Source organism: Oryzias latipes, chromosome 14, assembly GCF_053564925.1.
Source record: "Oryzias latipes strain Hd-rR chromosome 14, Olatipes_Hd-rR_3.1".
NCBI lineage: Eukaryota > Metazoa > Chordata > Actinopteri > Beloniformes > Adrianichthyidae > Oryzias > Oryzias latipes.
In genome coordinates, this window is record NC_136250.1 from 8,097,703 (window position 1) to 8,117,083 (window position 19,381).

Here is a 19,381-nt window from a genome sequence, read left to right on the forward strand (position 1 = left end):
GGAAAGACAACTTTTGCTTGAGTGATCTTCACAGAATTTCAAACACATGCCACAGGGTTAAATCTGCAACCACAAAAAAAAAGAAAAAAGAAAAAGAAAAAAAGAAACAGATGATCTTCATTCTTGTTTTTTTTTTCATATAGGAAAAAAAACAGGTGATCTTTGTTTATATTTTTTATCTTTTCTTTTCCAAACTACAAAAGCAAAGAACTACAAACAGGCTGGGCTCTAACCTCATCTGCTCAAGAAAACCATAAGATGTCCCACAATTTAAAGTGTCAGACACAGTCCATATTGTAAATGTTCTCATCACAATATCTCCAGTCTGTTTTGTTCTTTCTTCTTACTTTATTCACAAACATTAAAGAGCAAAACATTGTGAAAGTAATAAATATTGACCAGTATGAACTGTTCATTTATTTTGTTTGTCCTTGGATGACCTGCGGGCACTCACGTTTTGGGTGTGGCCAACTTTGTCAACTACGGTATAATTTCTTCTGAATATGCTAGGACTTTTTTCAGAATTCATTTTTTTTTCTGATTTCTTCCAAATATATATATTTTTACAGTATTAGTGTAGCAGGACAGCAAATGTGATTTTCTCCAGTTGCTCGCACATGTTTTATCTAAGTATAATGAACATTTTAAGACATGAATCCTTGGCTCAAGCTGAAAAAAACAATATTACATACAATGTAAACATATTTGGAATAACACGATAAACCTGTTCATCTCCCCAGGTGACCAATAAAAAAGTTGGTTGCTATGGAAATATAAACAACAAAATTCTGAAAAAAATATATATTTTTTTTGTTTGTTTTCTATATGAATGTGTCACATGGGCACGGGGAAGAGGAGAAGAAAACGGCGTAGTAAGCAGCCGCCCAGCAAGTGAGAGTGAGTCAAAGGGTAGCACCTGCATGTGCGCCATACATGGCTGCTGGTGATTTTAATTATTGTTGTAATTTCAAACAAAAAAAGGAAGCAGAGACAGATCCAAGTCAGAGTACAAAGGGTGTACCTATAAATGACCAAAATGTGGAGTAAAATATTACTCTTTCAAAATGTTTGAGTTTGTTGAACTTTTTGCAATATGAATATAATTGTACATGTCAAAAATTGGATTTTGTGTCAATAATGTCATAGGAAATGGGTCCCATCATATATAAGTTTAACTTGACTGGATGAGTCATTTGGTTGGAATATTGCAGTACGAACGTAAGGGAAAGTGATTAACCTAATTCTTGCAAGAAGAAATTGCAGCCGTTTATCTTACAAATTTGTGAGGTAATTAAAGAGATCTTTCACCATCGTGCAAAAACTGCTCTTGTAACTTCACTCAGCACGATTCTATCTTTTTCTTCTGGACAGTTTATGAGAGTAATTTCTCTCCGATATAATATCATAAAACCTCAAATCTATAAATTAGTGGAGATGTAAAATTTGCTTAGAGAATAGATCAGGAGCCTTAGTTAAAGAGGTGTTTGCGAGCAAAAAGCTAGGTAAAGACAGTGGAAGTGTGAGTAACCTGAACTAAACTTTCAATATTAATAAAAAGAAAAAATATTCAGAGGAAGATGTGTTTATTTGCACACATTGTAAAAATTGTTGTAAACTCTGAATGAGAGGAGTATTGAGTATAACTGGAGTATTGAAGACAATTGGCAGCAAATAGTTCTCTCAAAGATTGAGTGATGCTCCAATGCCCTGCAAAATAGTGTTATTGTGTGCATAGAATGTCCTCAACAGCGTGGATGTATTATTCACACTATGCATATTTATATTTTTATGTAGTAGTTCAAGGCCTAGTTATGTGAGGATGACCAGCTGTGAGGTGGAGACCTTTTGAATGTCACTACAAGAAGAGAATAATAATCTGGGGGTTAAAACATGTAAGCTGGACCATGAGGGAGTCCAGATGCAAATGAGTAGAAAAAAAGTACAAAAAATAAATAATAAAAGGCAGAAATATACCTAACTAAGCCAGTTTACTTAACCTCATTCATTATTTTAAATAAGTGGTTATGACACCCGCTTCCTCAAGAAAGTTATACCAGGGGTGAACTGTTCACAATCTTTGACTCAAAGGTCTATCTTCATTAAAAATAAAAACCTTATTTGCATACAGATCAAAATGGAGTCACACATGAGACACAGCAAGGTTTTCACAGAATAATTGAAGACTTGAGGGTAAAAAGCCAAAAACTGCATGTCACAGGACTGGGATCACATATACAGCTATGACAACTGGTTTGTCTAATGGTGTGTTCATTTTGTCAATACTAAGTAAGTTAAACATTTGTAGAAATCAAATGAATGGTAATGTCAAAAAGCACAGCTGACAGCAGCCTGGTATTTTAGAGAAACACCTGCATATAAACATGCACTGCACAGTTCTTTCATTCAGAACATTTTCTTGCATTCACACATTTTTGGATTTGGGAAAATGCCAAGTTCTACACTGAAATCCACACAGTTTTAGGCATAAGGCCCCTAGTTACTTAACCCTTCAACACCGAAGAGGTTGCCGGTGATGCCTAAATAACACACGCTCTTTGACTTGCCGTAACTCTTCAACCATTTACGCGATCAACGTGACTCAGCTTTTCTTTGCAACAGAATCAGCTGATTTACTTGGATTGTATTAGCACTCAATGGCTGTAAGTTGTTTCATATCAGCCAGCGTTGGCTTTTCTTTGCTTCAGAATCCGCTGGAATTATGTTAGCCGCTTAAACGGTCAAAGAGTTACGGTAGTCAAAAGAATACAAACAGTGGAGCTAAAGTATTTGTGTGAAAGGGTTAAAAGCATGTGAGAAAAGCCCACTGGCTCAAATGACTGATAAAGATCTTTTATAAATTGACTTTAGGGACTCATAGCAATGCTTTAAGTGGGCTGGTTCTTACCAGTACTCAATACCTAATTTATATGAACGAACGCACCATTTTGATGTTAGCTCGGAAGAACAGCAGGGTAGGAAAAAAATTCACAGGGGGAGTAGGACAGATTTGAACGAGTGCAAAGACAACTGAGTGGGTGTATTCAGGAACTGAGTGAACGAAACTTACAACCGGGAAGGCGCAATTCTAACTGAGCGACCCCGCTTTTTAAAACTGACATCCTAACTGAGCGGTGATCCTCCCCTCTCACTTCACTCCTGCGTCTTAAATTTTCATCAAAATGTACAGAGCGGCCATGTTGTTGTTTGACTTCAAAAGAGGATCTAGGAGAGAACAGCATGAGAACGGTAAGGAGAGAGGTGAGGACGTGAAAGAAGACACCCCCCCATAGTACAAAGGTGCACATATGTGCATAATGCAGAAAAACTTTGTTTTGGAAACCCTGGAAATGCAAAGAGACACGATGACGAAAGGGAAGCTGGTGTGTTTGATAGAAATGTAGCCCAGCTTCATTTCAGATACAAAACATGAGGACTTTGATGGATTTTTGTATGCTGATTGATGACTGAAAAAATAAATCACAACTAACTCAGTTTTGCTCTCTCTGCCTTTATAAAACACACACCAGCATGCATGTTTTACCGGTTTTAACGTTAAATACAGACAACAACATCAATAACTGAAACTCTGCCGTTTGATATAGTTTGAGGTTGGGCCTTGGTTGTCATAATTTGCTGGCTTTAATTTTTCTTTTGGTTTTGGTAGTTTGGGTTAGGCCCATTGACTGTATAAGAGAACTAGGCAGAGTAACCCTTGCGGTCCAAACAGGAAGTACCCGCTGGCTCCATGAAGCTAAAATCCTATGGACCTCTATTGAATAATCACTCATTCATAATTATCAGAATAACATTCTTGCTCTGCTTCCTTATATTTTTTAACATGTTCTTGATAATCAGGATTCAGGAAGTGGTGGAAATAGATGTGAAATATTACTTAGCAGCCGATACGGGAAGCGACGGGCCGGCATGCTTTTCATCTCCGCCCCCCTTCTCCCCCTCAGCACCTCCTTTGGACATAAAAGTCTCATACAAGCATCTTGAGCCGAGTTTTTGTGATGAACCAGAGGAGTCTTGTGACTGAAAAAAATCTGCGAATGCGTCAAACTGCGAAGATTGAAACATGAATGGGGGGGGGGGGGGGGGCACACTGTTTTTTTTTAACGATTTGTTTGGCTTTGATTCATCTTTTCTCATTGTTCTTGTTCTAGTTGTTCTTTAGTCTTCTTCTACTTTAATGCATCACTTAAAGTTTTGCCATTTAATGGCATTTAATCCTGATTTTTTTTTCCTAACTACAAGGCTTTTTAAACTTAAGTAGCTTCTTTTCCAAGGCAACGCTGTCTTCCACTGAGCGCCTGATCAGTCTAAAATCATAGAGAAATATTGCACTTGACAAAAAGGTTTGGCTCTTTGTTGAAATACAGTGTAGGGAGAAATCCTGTAGACTTACCGTACTAGTGTAATTCAACATGGCATGTCCCTCCTAAGCACAAACGGCTGAATCAATCAATGCTTGTTGCTTATGAAGCCGAGTAAAGCCCCCAGGCCTTCCTTGTTTAAGCTGATTTACTTTTTGGAGGCAATCTTGTTTACATCTTCTTTTACAACCTTTGAATCCTTTGTCCTGAATTTATAGCAGATTAGTTCTGTTCCTGGAAAAAAAGGCCCATAAATGTAAATAACTTTGGTGAAACAGTTGCTACATCCATTTAAAGTTATAAATGGGCAATAAAATAAGTCATCTACATGTGAATACATTCTCACAATTTGAGCCCTTAAACATATATATATATATATATATATATATATATATATAGGAATACAGATTTTTAATTTGGATTATTGGATCTGACAGGTGGAAGAGAGTTGTTTTTTTAAGCACCAACCTGAATGAAAGCTGCTGTAATTTGAGTGACAAACTGTGAAAAGCAAACACCCACAGTCATCGACCGGTCTGTGATAAGGTAATCCACTCACTGGTCATGACTAGTGCCATGCCATCATTATGCGGGTGATGGAAACAGCTGTCATCCTCCAACCACCCCTCCATCTCCTGTACCTGTCTAACAGTAAGACACATGCATTCTATCTTTTCACAGATAAATCTTTTGTAACAATTTTGTAAGTGGCAAGGAGATAAACTTGAGCTCATCTAGATAAATGGAGTAATGTTTACACTTGAGCCATTGGTGAGGTAAAATGTCGTTTTTACACACTGGTTTGTTGTAAGCTGGGTTCACACCGCCCTCAGAAAAGCGTGTTCGGTGACCACTTCCGTTTAAATGTCTATGTAAACACGCATTTTGGGCCTTCGCTTTCAAAACCCTTGCTTTCATGTGTAGCTACCCAAGTTTCTATGACCGTTTGGGACTCAAAACACGCAGCCAGTGAAAGCATTTTGAAAATTAAACCAGGTGGAACTTTGACCAATCAGGGTTTTGTAGTGACTTATGGATAGCGTCCCTTTTAATTCATTAAAGTGCCAACTACTTTAAAAGTGATCATGAGGGGGAAAATAATACTTGTGGTTTGTTCCTGAAAGGAATTGTATGACACCAAGTCTTTCATATATTCTAATGAAACTGTGAAAGAAAAAGCCTGGAGCAAGATTAGCGAGATTTACACCGCTTCGACATTTCACACCGAGCCTTTTCACACAGTAGGTGGCGGACATGGACTAGTGAGGAAAAAGTAGACAAAGACAAAGCCCCTCCCTGTTCGTTTGTGAACGACCGTCACATGTCCAGTGTGTCCGTAGCTCAACAGATCACTTACTTTCAAACTGTTGGAAATTAAGGTTCCGTTATGTCCAGAGGTGGACAGCTTTAGAGCTAGAGACAGAAATACATGTGTGGCACTACAGTACAGCACACAAACTCACTGTGTGGTACATGCAAATGCGTCACAAAAAAGGGACCTCACATTTTTTTCTTTTTCTAAAGTGTTGAAATTGTGCACATTCATCTGTGTGTGTGTGTGTAGCTTAATGATCTCCACAGAGCAGCCTGTTTTGATGTTTTATTCGGTTGTTCTTTTGAAATCTGGTGCATTTGGGAGCATTCACAAAGATTCCTTTTTCTGCTTTGTATCTATGCAAAAGTAAACCTGCACTAGCACCACATTTATTGCTACTATGATTATAAATGTCATTACTATTTAAAAAACTAGTTATTAAAGTTTAGAGACTAGCTTCATTGAACCATGTCCAAGTTACATTTGAATCTTCTTTCTTGTAAAGAAAAAAAAAGTCCATTAAAAACATTAAAAAAAAGTGGCAAATGGGCTGGTTAGAGACTGATTTTCATCATGGAGAATAAACAGAACTAAATAAACATGACGTGGACCTGTATTAAGTAATATTTAATGATTACTTTCCGTTTTAACCAGTAAATGGATTCGAATTTTGAAACAAATTTTGCTAAATAAAAACCAAAGTTTAACAGTAAAACCATATGTATCCCTCTGTGTAATTAGTGGAAATACTTTGTCCTAGTCTTCATTTAGAGGACTTTTCTCTCCACTGTCGTCTTTTGCTTGCTTAGAACAGGGATAATTGAAAACCCCTCCATTTAATCTGTTAGACACCTATTAGCATACAATTAAAATAATCATGGTTTAATTGGAATTATTGATTAAATTAGATTTTATATCTAATTGCTGAAGCTCTGATGTTTTTGCTTTTTGTGTAGCGCTTAAAACAACCTTGGTGCTTTAAAAATAAACTAAACTAATTTTTTTGTTCAATATTTCATATGTATTTCATTGTTAATGTACAGAATTTGTATGAGCAGATGTAACTTTTAATTTTGCATCAACTGTTGATATAATAATTTCCCAACTGCAAAATTGTCAAAATGGCTTTTTTTTTAAGTTTATGAAGTTGATTTCCTTTTAGTTTGATGGATTTTTGGTACTTCAGACAGAATCATCATGAAATTCCAGATGATGGCTTTTCTAGTCTATTCATTAGTGTCCTGCACCCATTTATGGTGATGATCATATTGACTGGAATGTAACGAACAATGGCAGACAAAAGATAAAGGGGAAAAGATTAGAAATGTTTGAGGAGATGAAAAGCAAAGACCTCAGTTCATTCACACCCCTTTCCTCTCTGCATGATTACAACTGTCTTTGCAGTGCACGCCCACACATTTCACTGTGCTGCAGCCTTTTGGCATCTTGTAGTACCACATGTACGCACACACAGACTTTTGAGATGCTGGCAGATGAAGGCACACCTACATCAAAGCCAGGACTGCAGAAGCATGTGCGCCGTCGAGATGAAAACCTTATGTAACTCATACCAGCTTGCAACATCGCTTCATGTTATGTCAGTGGTGACACATTCTGTCTCCAATGCACACAAATGGGTCACATGGTCACAGGTTACATTAGGCTTTTCAGGATAGATAAACATCTAGTATTTCTAGTGAAGAAAACTGACACAGAACAGAACAAAGCCCTGCAGGGCATTTTGCAGCAATTGTTTTGATCCTTTAAGTCTACATACAGTACTAAAAACTAAACATGACCTGTCGAGGATGTCCACTCCCTTTGCCCAAGAGTGGCCGGGATAGGCTCCAGCAGCCCTGTGATCCCGAAAGGGACAAAACTGGTTTAGAAGATGAATGAATACATTGTCACAGGACAAAAAAAACCATGATTGGATCACACGGGTGACTCAAAATATAAATATATTTGGACATATGCCAAGTTCCTTCATCCTATATAGAGCTTTTAGACATCCATCCACATTATTTGAAAAATTCCTGGTATTCATTGCTAGATTTTGCCTAAAAGTTGGCAAAACAAAACATTTTGATGTTCAACTTTCAAAAGAGGAATTCTTGAATAAAAGGCATGTTGACATCCATGTGAGGCAGAAGTTTGTCTTTACCATTAAAAACATTCGTAACCATCCTATAAATGTGTCCACTTGACCTAAAAATGTCCCAGAATTCCTGTATGCCTCTATGCTGATGACACAACTGAAAATAAAATTGCTGTAACTAGTGCTATATGGACATGGACATCTTTTTAAAGCTGAGAGTTTCAGTGAGATCCTATTCACATGACTATTGAAAGTTTACAGATGCAGTGGGACTCATTACAAACAATTTAAAAAGAAAAACAGATGGACCACTTGTACTAATCTATAGGATTTGTTTCAAATACATTCTTCTTCCAAAACACCAAAAAAAGGTATGGAAAGTTGCAATAGAAAAAGATCTGCATGGGTTTGATAAGTGAACTCTGCTCTCCTGGGAGAACGCTCACTACTTGTGTAACTGGCACCTTTTGCTTCCTTTCAAAGCAAGACATGCTTGAAAAATGGGTTGAACTGGTAATTTATTTAGTGTGAGTTGTATGGAGTGCTTTGATTATATAGATTTAGAAATTATTAAAATTAAGACATTTTTGAGTCTTTAGATAACTGGGATTTTTGTGGTTTTGAGACATTAGTGGAAATTTAAATATATCAGATGATAAATGAGTTTGTTTATTATTATGGGGACTCTTTTCACCCATTTAGATGTGATTTAAATGGAATGTTAAAACCTGCTTACATACTTCATGGGTGTCATTCAGAAGAAACACCCAGGTGGATTCAGGCTTAAACCTGGTTGGTACTGTAGATCGATGAAAAACAGCCCTAGGGCCAAGGCACAGGTGCTCTGGAAAATGGCTGAACATATTCTTACTGCAGACAAAGGACAGACTTTTCCCCTTCAGCTCATCACAGATAAAAGTACTCGTTACTTCTGAAGAAGTAGATATTTCAAGGGATTTTCTGATGGAGAATGAATGTTAATGGTCTGGACTTGGAAATCCTCAGTTCATTTGCAGTAGAAAAATGTCTAAGAAAGTTTGGACCCTGCTCTCATATGCCAAGTTTTCACTTCCAAAGAAAAAATGTATTTCCACTTACACAATAAAAACACCTTTAGATTAGATCATAATTTAGAATTTGTGGGAAACAATGCAGGAGTCAGAGATAAACATAGAAGGTTTTGTAGTTTCAAGACAGGAAAGATAAGACTAACTACTGAATACATCCAAGGAGAATCTGGAGATAAAAGATGGTGCAAAACCAAAGTGCAGTTGTCCAAATTGCTTTAACATGATTTGGTTAAAATTATGGCCAAACTTTTGCTAGAAAAGACCAATTAATGCTTATCTGGACATTCAAATGCATAACACAAACAGTTTTTTAAACCAGAGAATATAAATCGCCAAGTCTCCTAGCTTTAGGCTGAATAGCTGAAATGGAAACTTGACTACAAGAAAAATATATATGATTTTACTGCATCTTAGAAAAAATATGAGGGCAAGGAAGTGTGTGGTTCTATGAGTTATATAAACCCCGTGTCGTAGTTGCACAGAATTCACCAGGGACGATGACTGTTCCCGCTTAGCAGGTCTCTCCACACTTCTTTTATTCATTTCCTTTTCCTCACAATATGGAACCACCAGGATTCAGAAAGGAAAGAGGATGATGAGCACAGGCAGGTTACAAGCACGGATGAACTACTACATTGACGAGCTGGACTGTGGGTAGTAGAAGAGAGCATTGAAGAATTGGAAATGCCGGTAATTCCTCTGTGAGGCAAAGAAAATCGGCTGATATAAGACGTGGACAGAGGACTTTGGATGGATTTCAAATTGTGTTCGATTCATGTTTATGAGCACAATTATGGCATAAGCAGTTTTAGAAAGGCCTGTATATATTAGACAAAAATACCTCATTGAAGGGCCTTTGTCCGCGTGTACACTCCATCTGATGTCTGTGTGAGGGTTCTTGCATCTCCATGCTGAAGCTGCAAAAAAAAAAAAAAAGTGCTAAAGAAAAAATATAATAATACTGCATGTCTGACTGCTGACAGGCTTCTCTCTTCCAGATCTTGACCTCTACAACTGCTGTGGAAATCCCAACTCTAACACCACATCAGCACTTAAAGCTGATGTCACCCCAGACAGTAATTTGGAAGCAGGGGTGAAAAAAAGAAGAATTTGGAACAACACTGCCCCCTAACGGTTCAGCTGTGAATGTAAAGCTGGTGGGGATGACGTAAGGGGAGATTGCCAGTTCAGTTAAAGCCTTGAAAGATGTCCTGATTATTTTTTTTATTTTATTTTTTTTACAATTTAAAACAATGGGAAAATTATGTACCATATACTATTTTTTTAAATAAATGAAATGTTAAATTTCAAGACAACACAGCATTTGGAATGGAACATTTTCACACTGTGGACTTCTGTTCAATTTATTCAGAAACATTAGAAAGACCAGGAAAAACTATTAAACCATATTTAGTTTGCATTGTTTTGAAACATTGGTCTCTAAAAAAACCTAACTGGAAGAAAGAGAAATGAAAACCTCAAAATCCCAAAATTAAAAGGAATACATTTCAGAAAGAACATTATTTTTCTAAATTTCAAAAACAATGAAAAAAAAACCTGTTTTAATCATCGTCACTCCTCAAGAAGAAATAGTAAAGCCAAGACAAAGCCTCATTTTCAACAACAGCATCTTTTTTAAGGCTTTTATTAAGAAATGTGAAAATAAAATGTTTCCTATCACAAGTTAAAATTGTTAAGCAATAACAATGAAAAAATATTTTTTACTGAGTAATTTACTCAAACGTTGAAAACCTTTATTGGGATAGAGTTAGAAAGCTGATGCTGAGGCTGTGCTCTTTATTCAGGTTAGCTGACAAAAAATAAGCTGCAACCCAAAATATTTCATTTACAAGTTTTGCAAATGCAGAGAAATGTCAGATGTATTATTTACATAGTATAAACCAAAAACATACGTTCAAACAAACGTGGTGGATGCAAACATATCAATACAGTTACTGAATATTAAAAATGCCTCAACGGAGAGCAGAAGAAAGCACTGCTCACTTCAGTAGAACTATAACAAAAAAGAACAGTTTTCAATTATAAAAATAAAAAATCCCTTAAAACGAAGTTTAAACAGAGTAAACTTTGGACAAAAACAGAGCTCATTTAAATTTTGCTGAAAGCTACAAACGTTCCAGCTACAACAATGACAGAAACAGGACAACTCCACAACTTGGAGTAAAAAGGACAATTGAGATCTTTTTTCCCTTATCTGGAAATCTTAAACTTATCTAAAAGAGGAGCAATATTGCAATTCTAACCACATTACCTGAATGTTAACATCTGCCACGAACTCTTTGAGCAGCATGATTGCAGAAAAGGAAACAGGTGTTAGAGCGCCACCACCTGCAGCCAGTTAGGAGTTCAAACTCAGCACTAGTCTCACGTCCTGTGTTATTGTCTCTGTTAGGATCCTTTAAGACACGTTTAGAGCATAGTTTTTATTATTTTTATTAGTATCATTTCATTAAGGGATATTGGCTTGCTACCAAACACCTTGACCTTGTGTTGCTTCCTGAACTTTGGAAATACCTAATAAAACCTATTCCGTTTAGCTCTGCTTCCTAAAAATCTTTCTAAAAAAATCCCAACTGTGACTCAGTCTTCCCCTCCACCTACCTGCCACAAGTCTGGAGCAGTTCTCCAACCCTTTTCTGTTTAGTTAAAACAGATTTAACTCACATTCATCAGTTATGTTCCTTAAATGACACTCGCCCTGAAATGGGAAGTTCATTCCACAGAATTTGGTCAGATTTTATTAATCACATCTCTGTTCATTTTGATTTCAAACCAAATTTTCCCCATCTCTGGGGTTTCCTTTCTTTGACTGCACATCTGTATGAGTTAACAAATTACTTGTTTGCCCTTTGAGGATCCATCTCCGTTTGCGAATAAATAATCATTTTCATATCCGCTCAGCCCGGTTGGCATTTCAGGTTCAAGGAACTGTGGCAATCAGGACAGAATTAATGATATGAAGGCCTCGAGGAGAACTGAGAAAAATGGCTGAAAGAATAACTGGAACACGGAAATCAGATCTATTATCCCCCAACTCTACAAATACTGAGAAGCCAGGTTTTGGCCCATTCCCTGGTTAACTTGGGCAGGTGGTTTTGCCTAATGAACTTTGTTTAAGACCTTGTGATAGCCCGTTCCTTGGAAGCCAAACTAGTTCTTAGATCAATCTAAAGGGGCATGTGGCTATTTGTGCTTCCTTTACTAGATTTGCACCAGTCTAAAATGTGACATTTAAATGAGATCTGGATCGGTAATGCTCCAATGTAATTGCTCCAATATCTCACATGCATTTATGTGGTGACATTTAGCATGATTATGTGCAAAAGAACAGCTTTAAGTCTGGATAAATAATTTACGAACTCCTGGACTTTCTTCAGTGCACATTCTATTAATTGGCTTCTCTGTCTGGACGGGAAAAAGCAAAGCGAACCTGGAAAACACGCTCACTGGTCACCTAGGCACACCTGTCCAAGTGTCGGTTAACACAATTTCTAATCAGCCAATTACATGGCAGCAGCTCAATGCGTTTGGTCATGTAAGACGATCTGCTGCAGTTAAAACTGAGCATCAGAATGGGGAAGAAATGTGATTGAAGTGACTTTGAACGTGGCATGGTTGTTGGTGCCAGACGGGCTGGTCTGAGGATTTCAGAAACTGCTAATCTACTGGGATTTTCACCCACAACCATCTCTAGAGTTTACAGATAATGGTCCCAAAAAAAAAAGAGAAGGTTTTGTGGGCGGAAATGCCTTGTTAAAGGTCAGGGGAGAATGGCCAGAATGGTTCCAGCTGATAGAAAGACAACAGTTACTCGGATACCTCGAGGCAGATGGACTACAGAGGCAGAAGACCACACTGTTGCCACTCCTGTCAGCTAAGAACAGGAAACCGAGGCTGCAATTCACACAGGCTCATTAAAAGGGGACAAAAGAAGTTTGGAAAAACGTTTCCTGGTCCAATGAGTCATGATTTCTGCTGCAAAAATTGGATAGTAGGGTTAGACATAAAGCATTAAAGCATGGATCCATCATGCCTTATGTCCACGTTTTATGTTGGTGGTGGTGGTGTAAAGGGGTGGGGAATGTTTTCTTGTCACACTTTGGGCCTTTTAGTACAAACTGAGTATGGCTACAACACCATAACCTATCTGAGTGTTGTTGCTGTTCATGTCCATTTCTATCTGACCCCAGTGTACCATCTTCTGATGGCTACTTCCCAAATGGAGAGAACAGCTCAAGGAAAATCAAAGAGGAGACTGGCTACCGATAATTCTATCTATCTATACAACGTGCCATGTCATAAAACTAGAATCATCTCAGACTGCTTTCTTGAACATGTCAATGAGTTCACTGGACTCAAATGGCCTCCACAGTCACCAGATGTGGTTCCTTGGGATGTGGTGGAACAGTAGATTGGCATCATGGATGTGCAGCCGACAAATCTGAAGCAAATGTGTGATGCTATCATGTCAATACGGATCAAACTCTCTGAGGAATGTTTCCAGTACCTTGTTGAAACTATGCCACAAAGAATTACGGCAGCTCTGAAGGAAAAATGGGGTTCAACCCTGTACTAGAAAGGTGTGCCTAATAAAATGGCCAGTGAGTGTACATCTTCTATTATTTCTTCTGTTTTAAAAAGCACAATTACCCCAGTCATATTGCACTGGTCCCAGAAGATAACTAAGGCTGAGGTTGACACATTAAATGAGCTGCTAATAAGCAGCAACATTTAAGGGGGATTTAATCCCAGCGCAGTGGTTTATACTGTTTAAAGCTGTGATTTACTTGTACAAGCCATTAATCAAAGTCCTTTTGAATGACAAGCAATAGACTTAATTTATTTCCCAAAGGATCCTTGGAGGCATTTTAAAGCAAGTTCAAGAGTTACAGTATTGATTCATCGGGTTAATCTCTATTTCACTGTTAAAGGAAAGGTCTCCGGGTCTTCAGGAGCATTCCAGAGCCGTGGACACATGATAGGTCTGGGTCTTCATCCTCTGCTTCATCTCTCTTATCATCTGACACACAGCCAGAGGGTAGCAGCAGTACACAGCAGTCCAGTCCTCACACACACTTCCCTGTAGACAAAAAATGCAAGACACTAAATTTTGTTTTTTAAATCCGGTCTAATAAAAAATTCTGCCTGTCAGTGTGTTCAAGGACAGCCAGTAGACATCTTTGCCCCCACTGTGAAATATTTATTTGTACGCTCACCTGTATCTTGTAACGCTCCCTGATCCCCACCCGAATGGCAAAAGTGGATCCTGGTAGGAGAGGCAAGCAGAGGCACTCTCCATACTGGTGAGCCAAACTGAGGTCCAAGCAGCATGGCACCAGAGCCCCGAGAAGGCCTGCAAGTGCAGCCAGTGGGGAAGCAAAATGATTTCTTGTCAGATCCACATAGTCTTGCATCAAAACAAACTACAAAACCAGGAAAAGGATGTCAAACTAGTAAGCGGGTATCATCACGCTTTGTGTGATAAAAAGTCAATGTTATAAGAAAAGTTTTTCTGAGTCATTTTTGTATTTTTAAAAGTGATTCAGTCTTTTGTCCAGAAATTTTTGATTTAAAAAAAACTAATGCCACGGCTGTGGAGCATAAAAATACAATGGATTGATGCCTAGTTGTGTTTCCACAACACAAATTAGTGCTGTCAAAATTACAGCGATTGCAGTAAGCGTGTGATAAAGGGAAATATAAAACTGCAGCTGTCGCTGGAGCCTGTCGCTTCACAGTGATGCATTTTGCATCAAGCTTTGACGCACATGGACGCCAATTCTCACGCTGTTTAATTCAGAGAAGGATGGCGTGCTGAACTGAGATGGATGGACTTCTGACTGGTGAATCGAAACCTCTAATAAGACTACAACATCGTGTGAGAGGTGCTCTGGGCAAAAAAAATAGAGAAATTAAGAAGCATGATCCTCTGCAATCACTCAGGTTGTCAACATGACCTCTGCAAGACATGTCAGGTTTAAAAATGAACATTCGAGCCATGGCAAAACAAATTATCATGCGGAACAAGATACCACTTCATCCACAACACCGAGTCCTTGGCTGTCGAGGGAAATAATTTGTGAGGTCACTGTCCAAGCCTCACGTATTGATCGAGAGCTTTAAATTTCACATGTGGTGCTGATCAGATGGGTTCCAACTGTGTTCATGCGATGCAGCGCGCTCGTGTTACATGTCGTCTTGTCTCCCCAGATGTTGAACAGGCCAGTGCTCCAGTTTCCTCCCGTCTGGGTGATGGTGGTGATGGTCGTGGTGGTGACGCCGAGGCCGGGCTGCGTGAGCACGACGTCCTCAACTGCAGGGAGTTTGCTGAATTTGCAGCCATCTTCACTTCCTGCAGTGGAACTCTTCACTTCCTCATCTTCACCGGCAGACGTTTTCCTGATTGATGCCTCTGGCCTGAAATAAGTTAATAAAAAAGATAGGTGCTCTGTGTGTGAAGTTCTGCTTTGAAACAAGAGCAAGACCTCGAAAATCTTTGCATTTCTAATTAATTCTGTGACTTTATTTCCTTCATTCATTTTAATTTTAATTTACAGAAATCAAACTTATATAAAGTTTAATAATAACTGAATGTAAGAGATTTACTGCAGGAGTTTTCAATTAAAAAAGGCCATCTATTGTCTTCCAATCATAATTTATCACAGAGGCACAGAAGAATGAAGTAGCTGTGAGGAAAAAGCTGAGTTACACACAAAAAAAATAGCTGTTTGCTGTAATTCGATTGTGTTCGGTGCTGACAACTGTGTGTGTTGGTAGGGACAAAAACACTTACTGGTCTGTGACTGTTGTCTCCTCCATGACTAGGAGCCACTGGCATCCGAAGACGAGTGAGACAGGGAGGCAAGAGGAGAGTGAGCAACGGAGTCAGCAGCAGTGAGGAGGAGGTGGAGGGGGTGGAGTGACACTCTCCCCGTGTGAGGGTGTGTGTCGGCGCAGATAAGTCAGCAGTCAGATGGCTCGGCCAGAAGCTGCGTGGCCGAGATAAGTCTCGCAGTTGTCTTGTGTTTGAGACCTTCTTTCACTGCCTGCTAAAAACAGCAAATGACGAAAGGGCAGATGCACATCAGGGTGCAGAAGGGGATGAAATAAGGTGGCTGCTGACTTTAAACACACACGTGCCACAGCAGGTCGGGAAATTTGATGTGAAATGATTGCAATCACTTCATATTTACCCACTCAAGCTTGGCAATCTAAGAATCAAAAAGTAAAAGCATAAAACGATTTATTTTAACTAAAATGAAATAAAACGGGCTTGTTGGGGAACGGCGGAAATCATTTGAAAAAGAATGAAAGACGTGTGGTTTCTGTTTGAGAGGGGGCTCATTTTGTGTGTCTACAGTGACTTTTTTTGCACAACCCTGTGAAAAACAGGAAAAGGGATGCAGTGGTTGCTTCATGCATGGTGCAAGGACACGTAATGAAACCATGACAGGTTTGAAAGCTTAAATCAAACTCACGTTCACTTACCTCAAAAAGAAGTCTGCATAAATAAACATGACACATTTCACCTTAAGACAGGGACAACAGGTTCATGTATTAGGCACTAATGATAAATTATATTTATCTGGTTATTAACCCCTGTTATAACTATTATGTACCTCATTCCTTTTACATTTTGCTTCAACTCCAGTCTTTTCCTCAGAAGGATTATCAATACCAGTCAGGGTCGTTGCAGGAGGACAGGCATGTCCAACATCCAGCCCGCGTTCAAATTTCCACCGGCCCTCAGGTTCCTGTCATATAATCAATAATATGTGGCCCCCAGCACTTTCTAAAAAGTATTGTTTATTGATTATGATTGGCTAAATTACATTATAAGGCATTGTAAACCTGTGGCAAAAACATGTGGCCTTCAGTGCCTCAAGGGCCAAATGAAACGAACAGATTTGTTTCTGTGATCAGAACCACAGTTTGTAATTCTGACTAAGATAACTATTTGTTTTTTTTATTTTCCTGTTAACATGATTTTATTTTAGAAGTTCACAATGAGCATGTAACATTTCATCTGAATCCATATTTAGTGTTGGCAAATGTTGTTTTTTTCACAGACTTTTACTTTATTTTAATTCTGGTGTATAAATGTGAAATTCGCAGTAATTTTGATAAAAACGCATTAAGATGTTTATCAAGATTTTATGTAAAGAAATGAAAAGTATCCCATTGCAGTTCGTTTTGCATTTAATGTTATTCTAAAGGTTGACAGGATGCAGGACGATTGGTTGTCCCTCAAACCTTTTCACCCCACCAAATCCAGCTCTCCTTGAAAAAGACGTGGACACGTCCTGCAGTAGGACCTCCTGAGTCTCGCTCCTTGCTTTGAATGGGGGGGGGGGGGGGGTCCTGTGGTAGCATCCTCTGTGAATGTGCGTTACGGGGGTCGCTGGTGGACACCTCAGTATAAAGCCAGATTTCTACTTTGCGTTTTGTTGATATACGATTTTATGTTTCATTATGCTGTTTGTGTGGGGGCATTGTGTGTGGTTAACTTTTTTTGTGTATGAAGGTTTTTGTTTTTGCTTTTAGTTTTTTTTTATGTAAAGTACTTTATGTTACATATGTATAACAAAGTGCTTTGTGAATAAAGTTTGCTTTTATTTGAAGTGCAATTTTTGAATTTTAGGGGTTATTGCAGACGTTGCCATGAATCCAACATTAAATGTTTAATGGGAACAAATTTTAAAAATGTCCCCTTTTAAAAACCTGTTCCAAGTGGCAAAGCAAGTGCATCATTTGTATTGTCTTGAGAGGATTTGCAAGTTTTTCCATTGATGTTTTTTCTCTGTGCTGTGGAAATCTCTACAATTTATGAGTAGGCACTTTCAGTTGAATTCGTAGGTCTAAATTGGATGTGAGCGTGCATGGTTGATTGTGTCATTAGTCTCAGTGAAGCTTGGTCCAGAGTGTAAGCCTTTTCTGCCTCTGGCTAATCCCAGCTGGGAAAAGCTCCAGTACCGCTGGGACTCTTGCGTGTTGTAAAAATGTCATAGTCTGTTTACTGGTAAAAGGTTAAGCTAGAATGAATCACCATTAAATCTCCACAGCCCTTGACATGAGAATTGTTTATATAAATATGTATTTGATTATGTATGCCTTTGCTTATGAGCCTGAAAAGTCACTATTCGACTTAAAGGGGGTTTTAGAGAAGGCAGAAACGTCTGGCTGCCTGCATTCAGGACAAACTTGCAAACCGCTTTGTTTCCTTCAGGTCTAAAAAAACCAATGGAAGCAAAGAATTTGGATTTAAAAAAGTGATCCTCATATTGGGAAGTAGCACAAACTTGTCAGAGCACTTAGACGCACAAATTTGAGGTCCAATAAAACTTTAAAAAAATGCGTTTACTTCACCTATTTTTTCTGCAGTGAAACTTCCTCAATTTGAGAGGAAAATATTCAGCCTGGTTACCAGGCAACCAGTCTCCTTAACACTAAGACCTGAATGGACATGTCTTTATCTGTGATTTTTGTTAGTGTTGTCAAACACAAAGCTGCAAAGTTAAATGCGCGGTTTCTTCCAGCTTATCTTGTGAAGACGGATTTTGTTTGGTCTGACAGATGGAGCAGCTACAAGATGAGCAGCGACCCACAGCTGAGTCGAGAACATGACATCGCAGTCAATAAGGAGGAGGAAGACATCTCTGTGAGCCCGCATTCATGAAAACCCCCTTTGTCGACAGCTAAAGCGGCTGAACTGATTTATTGAAATAGCTGTTGGGATTTGCTTTTGGCCATCAACTCCTCCGCGTGTTAGAACAGTTTGAGAGTACAGTGTACTTTTAAAGGAATTAATCCTTTGGAAGAAAAAGAACACTAATCTTAAGAAAATCACTAGAAAGTAGTAAAATTTTGTCCATACAGCCAGTCAGTTTAACTTAAAAAGCAATCTTATAAAATACTCAAATCTAGAAATGAGTATTTAAAAAGGAAAAATAGGCTAAAAAAAAGGAATACTTCAATTTGAATGTTATACAGTCCAAAAGTAGGTATTTATTGCTAGTTCTAGTTTTTTGCTAGAAAATGGTTTGGAACTTTTGAGTTTTTATGCACACAGTTGTGGTTTGTTTTGATTACGGTGATAAGATCACTGGTGTAATCAATGGAAATCACTAGTTTGAAGATGATCTAAGTACAAGTTGGCAAATCTAAATAAATCCTCAGATTGTAGAAGTGTCACTTATTCTTTGAACATAAATCTACATTTTTGTTTCCAAAAATAATGACACTGAGTGCCAGTCAAACTTTTTTTCATTTGTTAAACTTTAAAACAACAATCTTAAGATTGAACCACAAAATAAACGTACAATTTGATTTTTTCTTTTTAGTCTAAATCACATTTTTCTTTTGCCAAGAGTTTGGAGCAAAAGGATTTTGATTCATTTTAAAAACAATTTCCATATTTCTAGATCCTAGCTTTTAATGAGACAAAAATATCAAAGAGCAAATGTAACTTAAAAGCAGGTAAAACAGCTAAAAACAAGGTTTT

The 19,381-nt window shown here is 38.2% G+C and overlaps 1 protein-coding gene across 1 annotated transcript; it reads right to left on the minus strand.

The window, feature by feature from the left end:
- Positions 1-13,692: 13,692 nt before the first annotated feature.
- On the minus strand, positions 13,693-15,831 carry plac8l1 (PLAC8 like 1). The gene is made up of 4 exons (XM_004076233.4): positions 15,674-15,831; positions 15,071-15,297; positions 14,097-14,233; positions 13,693-13,960 (listed from the first exon to the last, which is right to left on the minus strand). The coding sequence occupies exons 1-4, from the start codon at positions 15,697-15,699 to the stop codon at positions 13,829-13,831; spliced, it is 522 nt and encodes a 173-aa protein (XP_004076281.1). The 5' UTR covers positions 15,700-15,831; the 3' UTR covers positions 13,693-13,828.
- Positions 15,832-19,381: the final 3,550 nt, after the last annotated feature.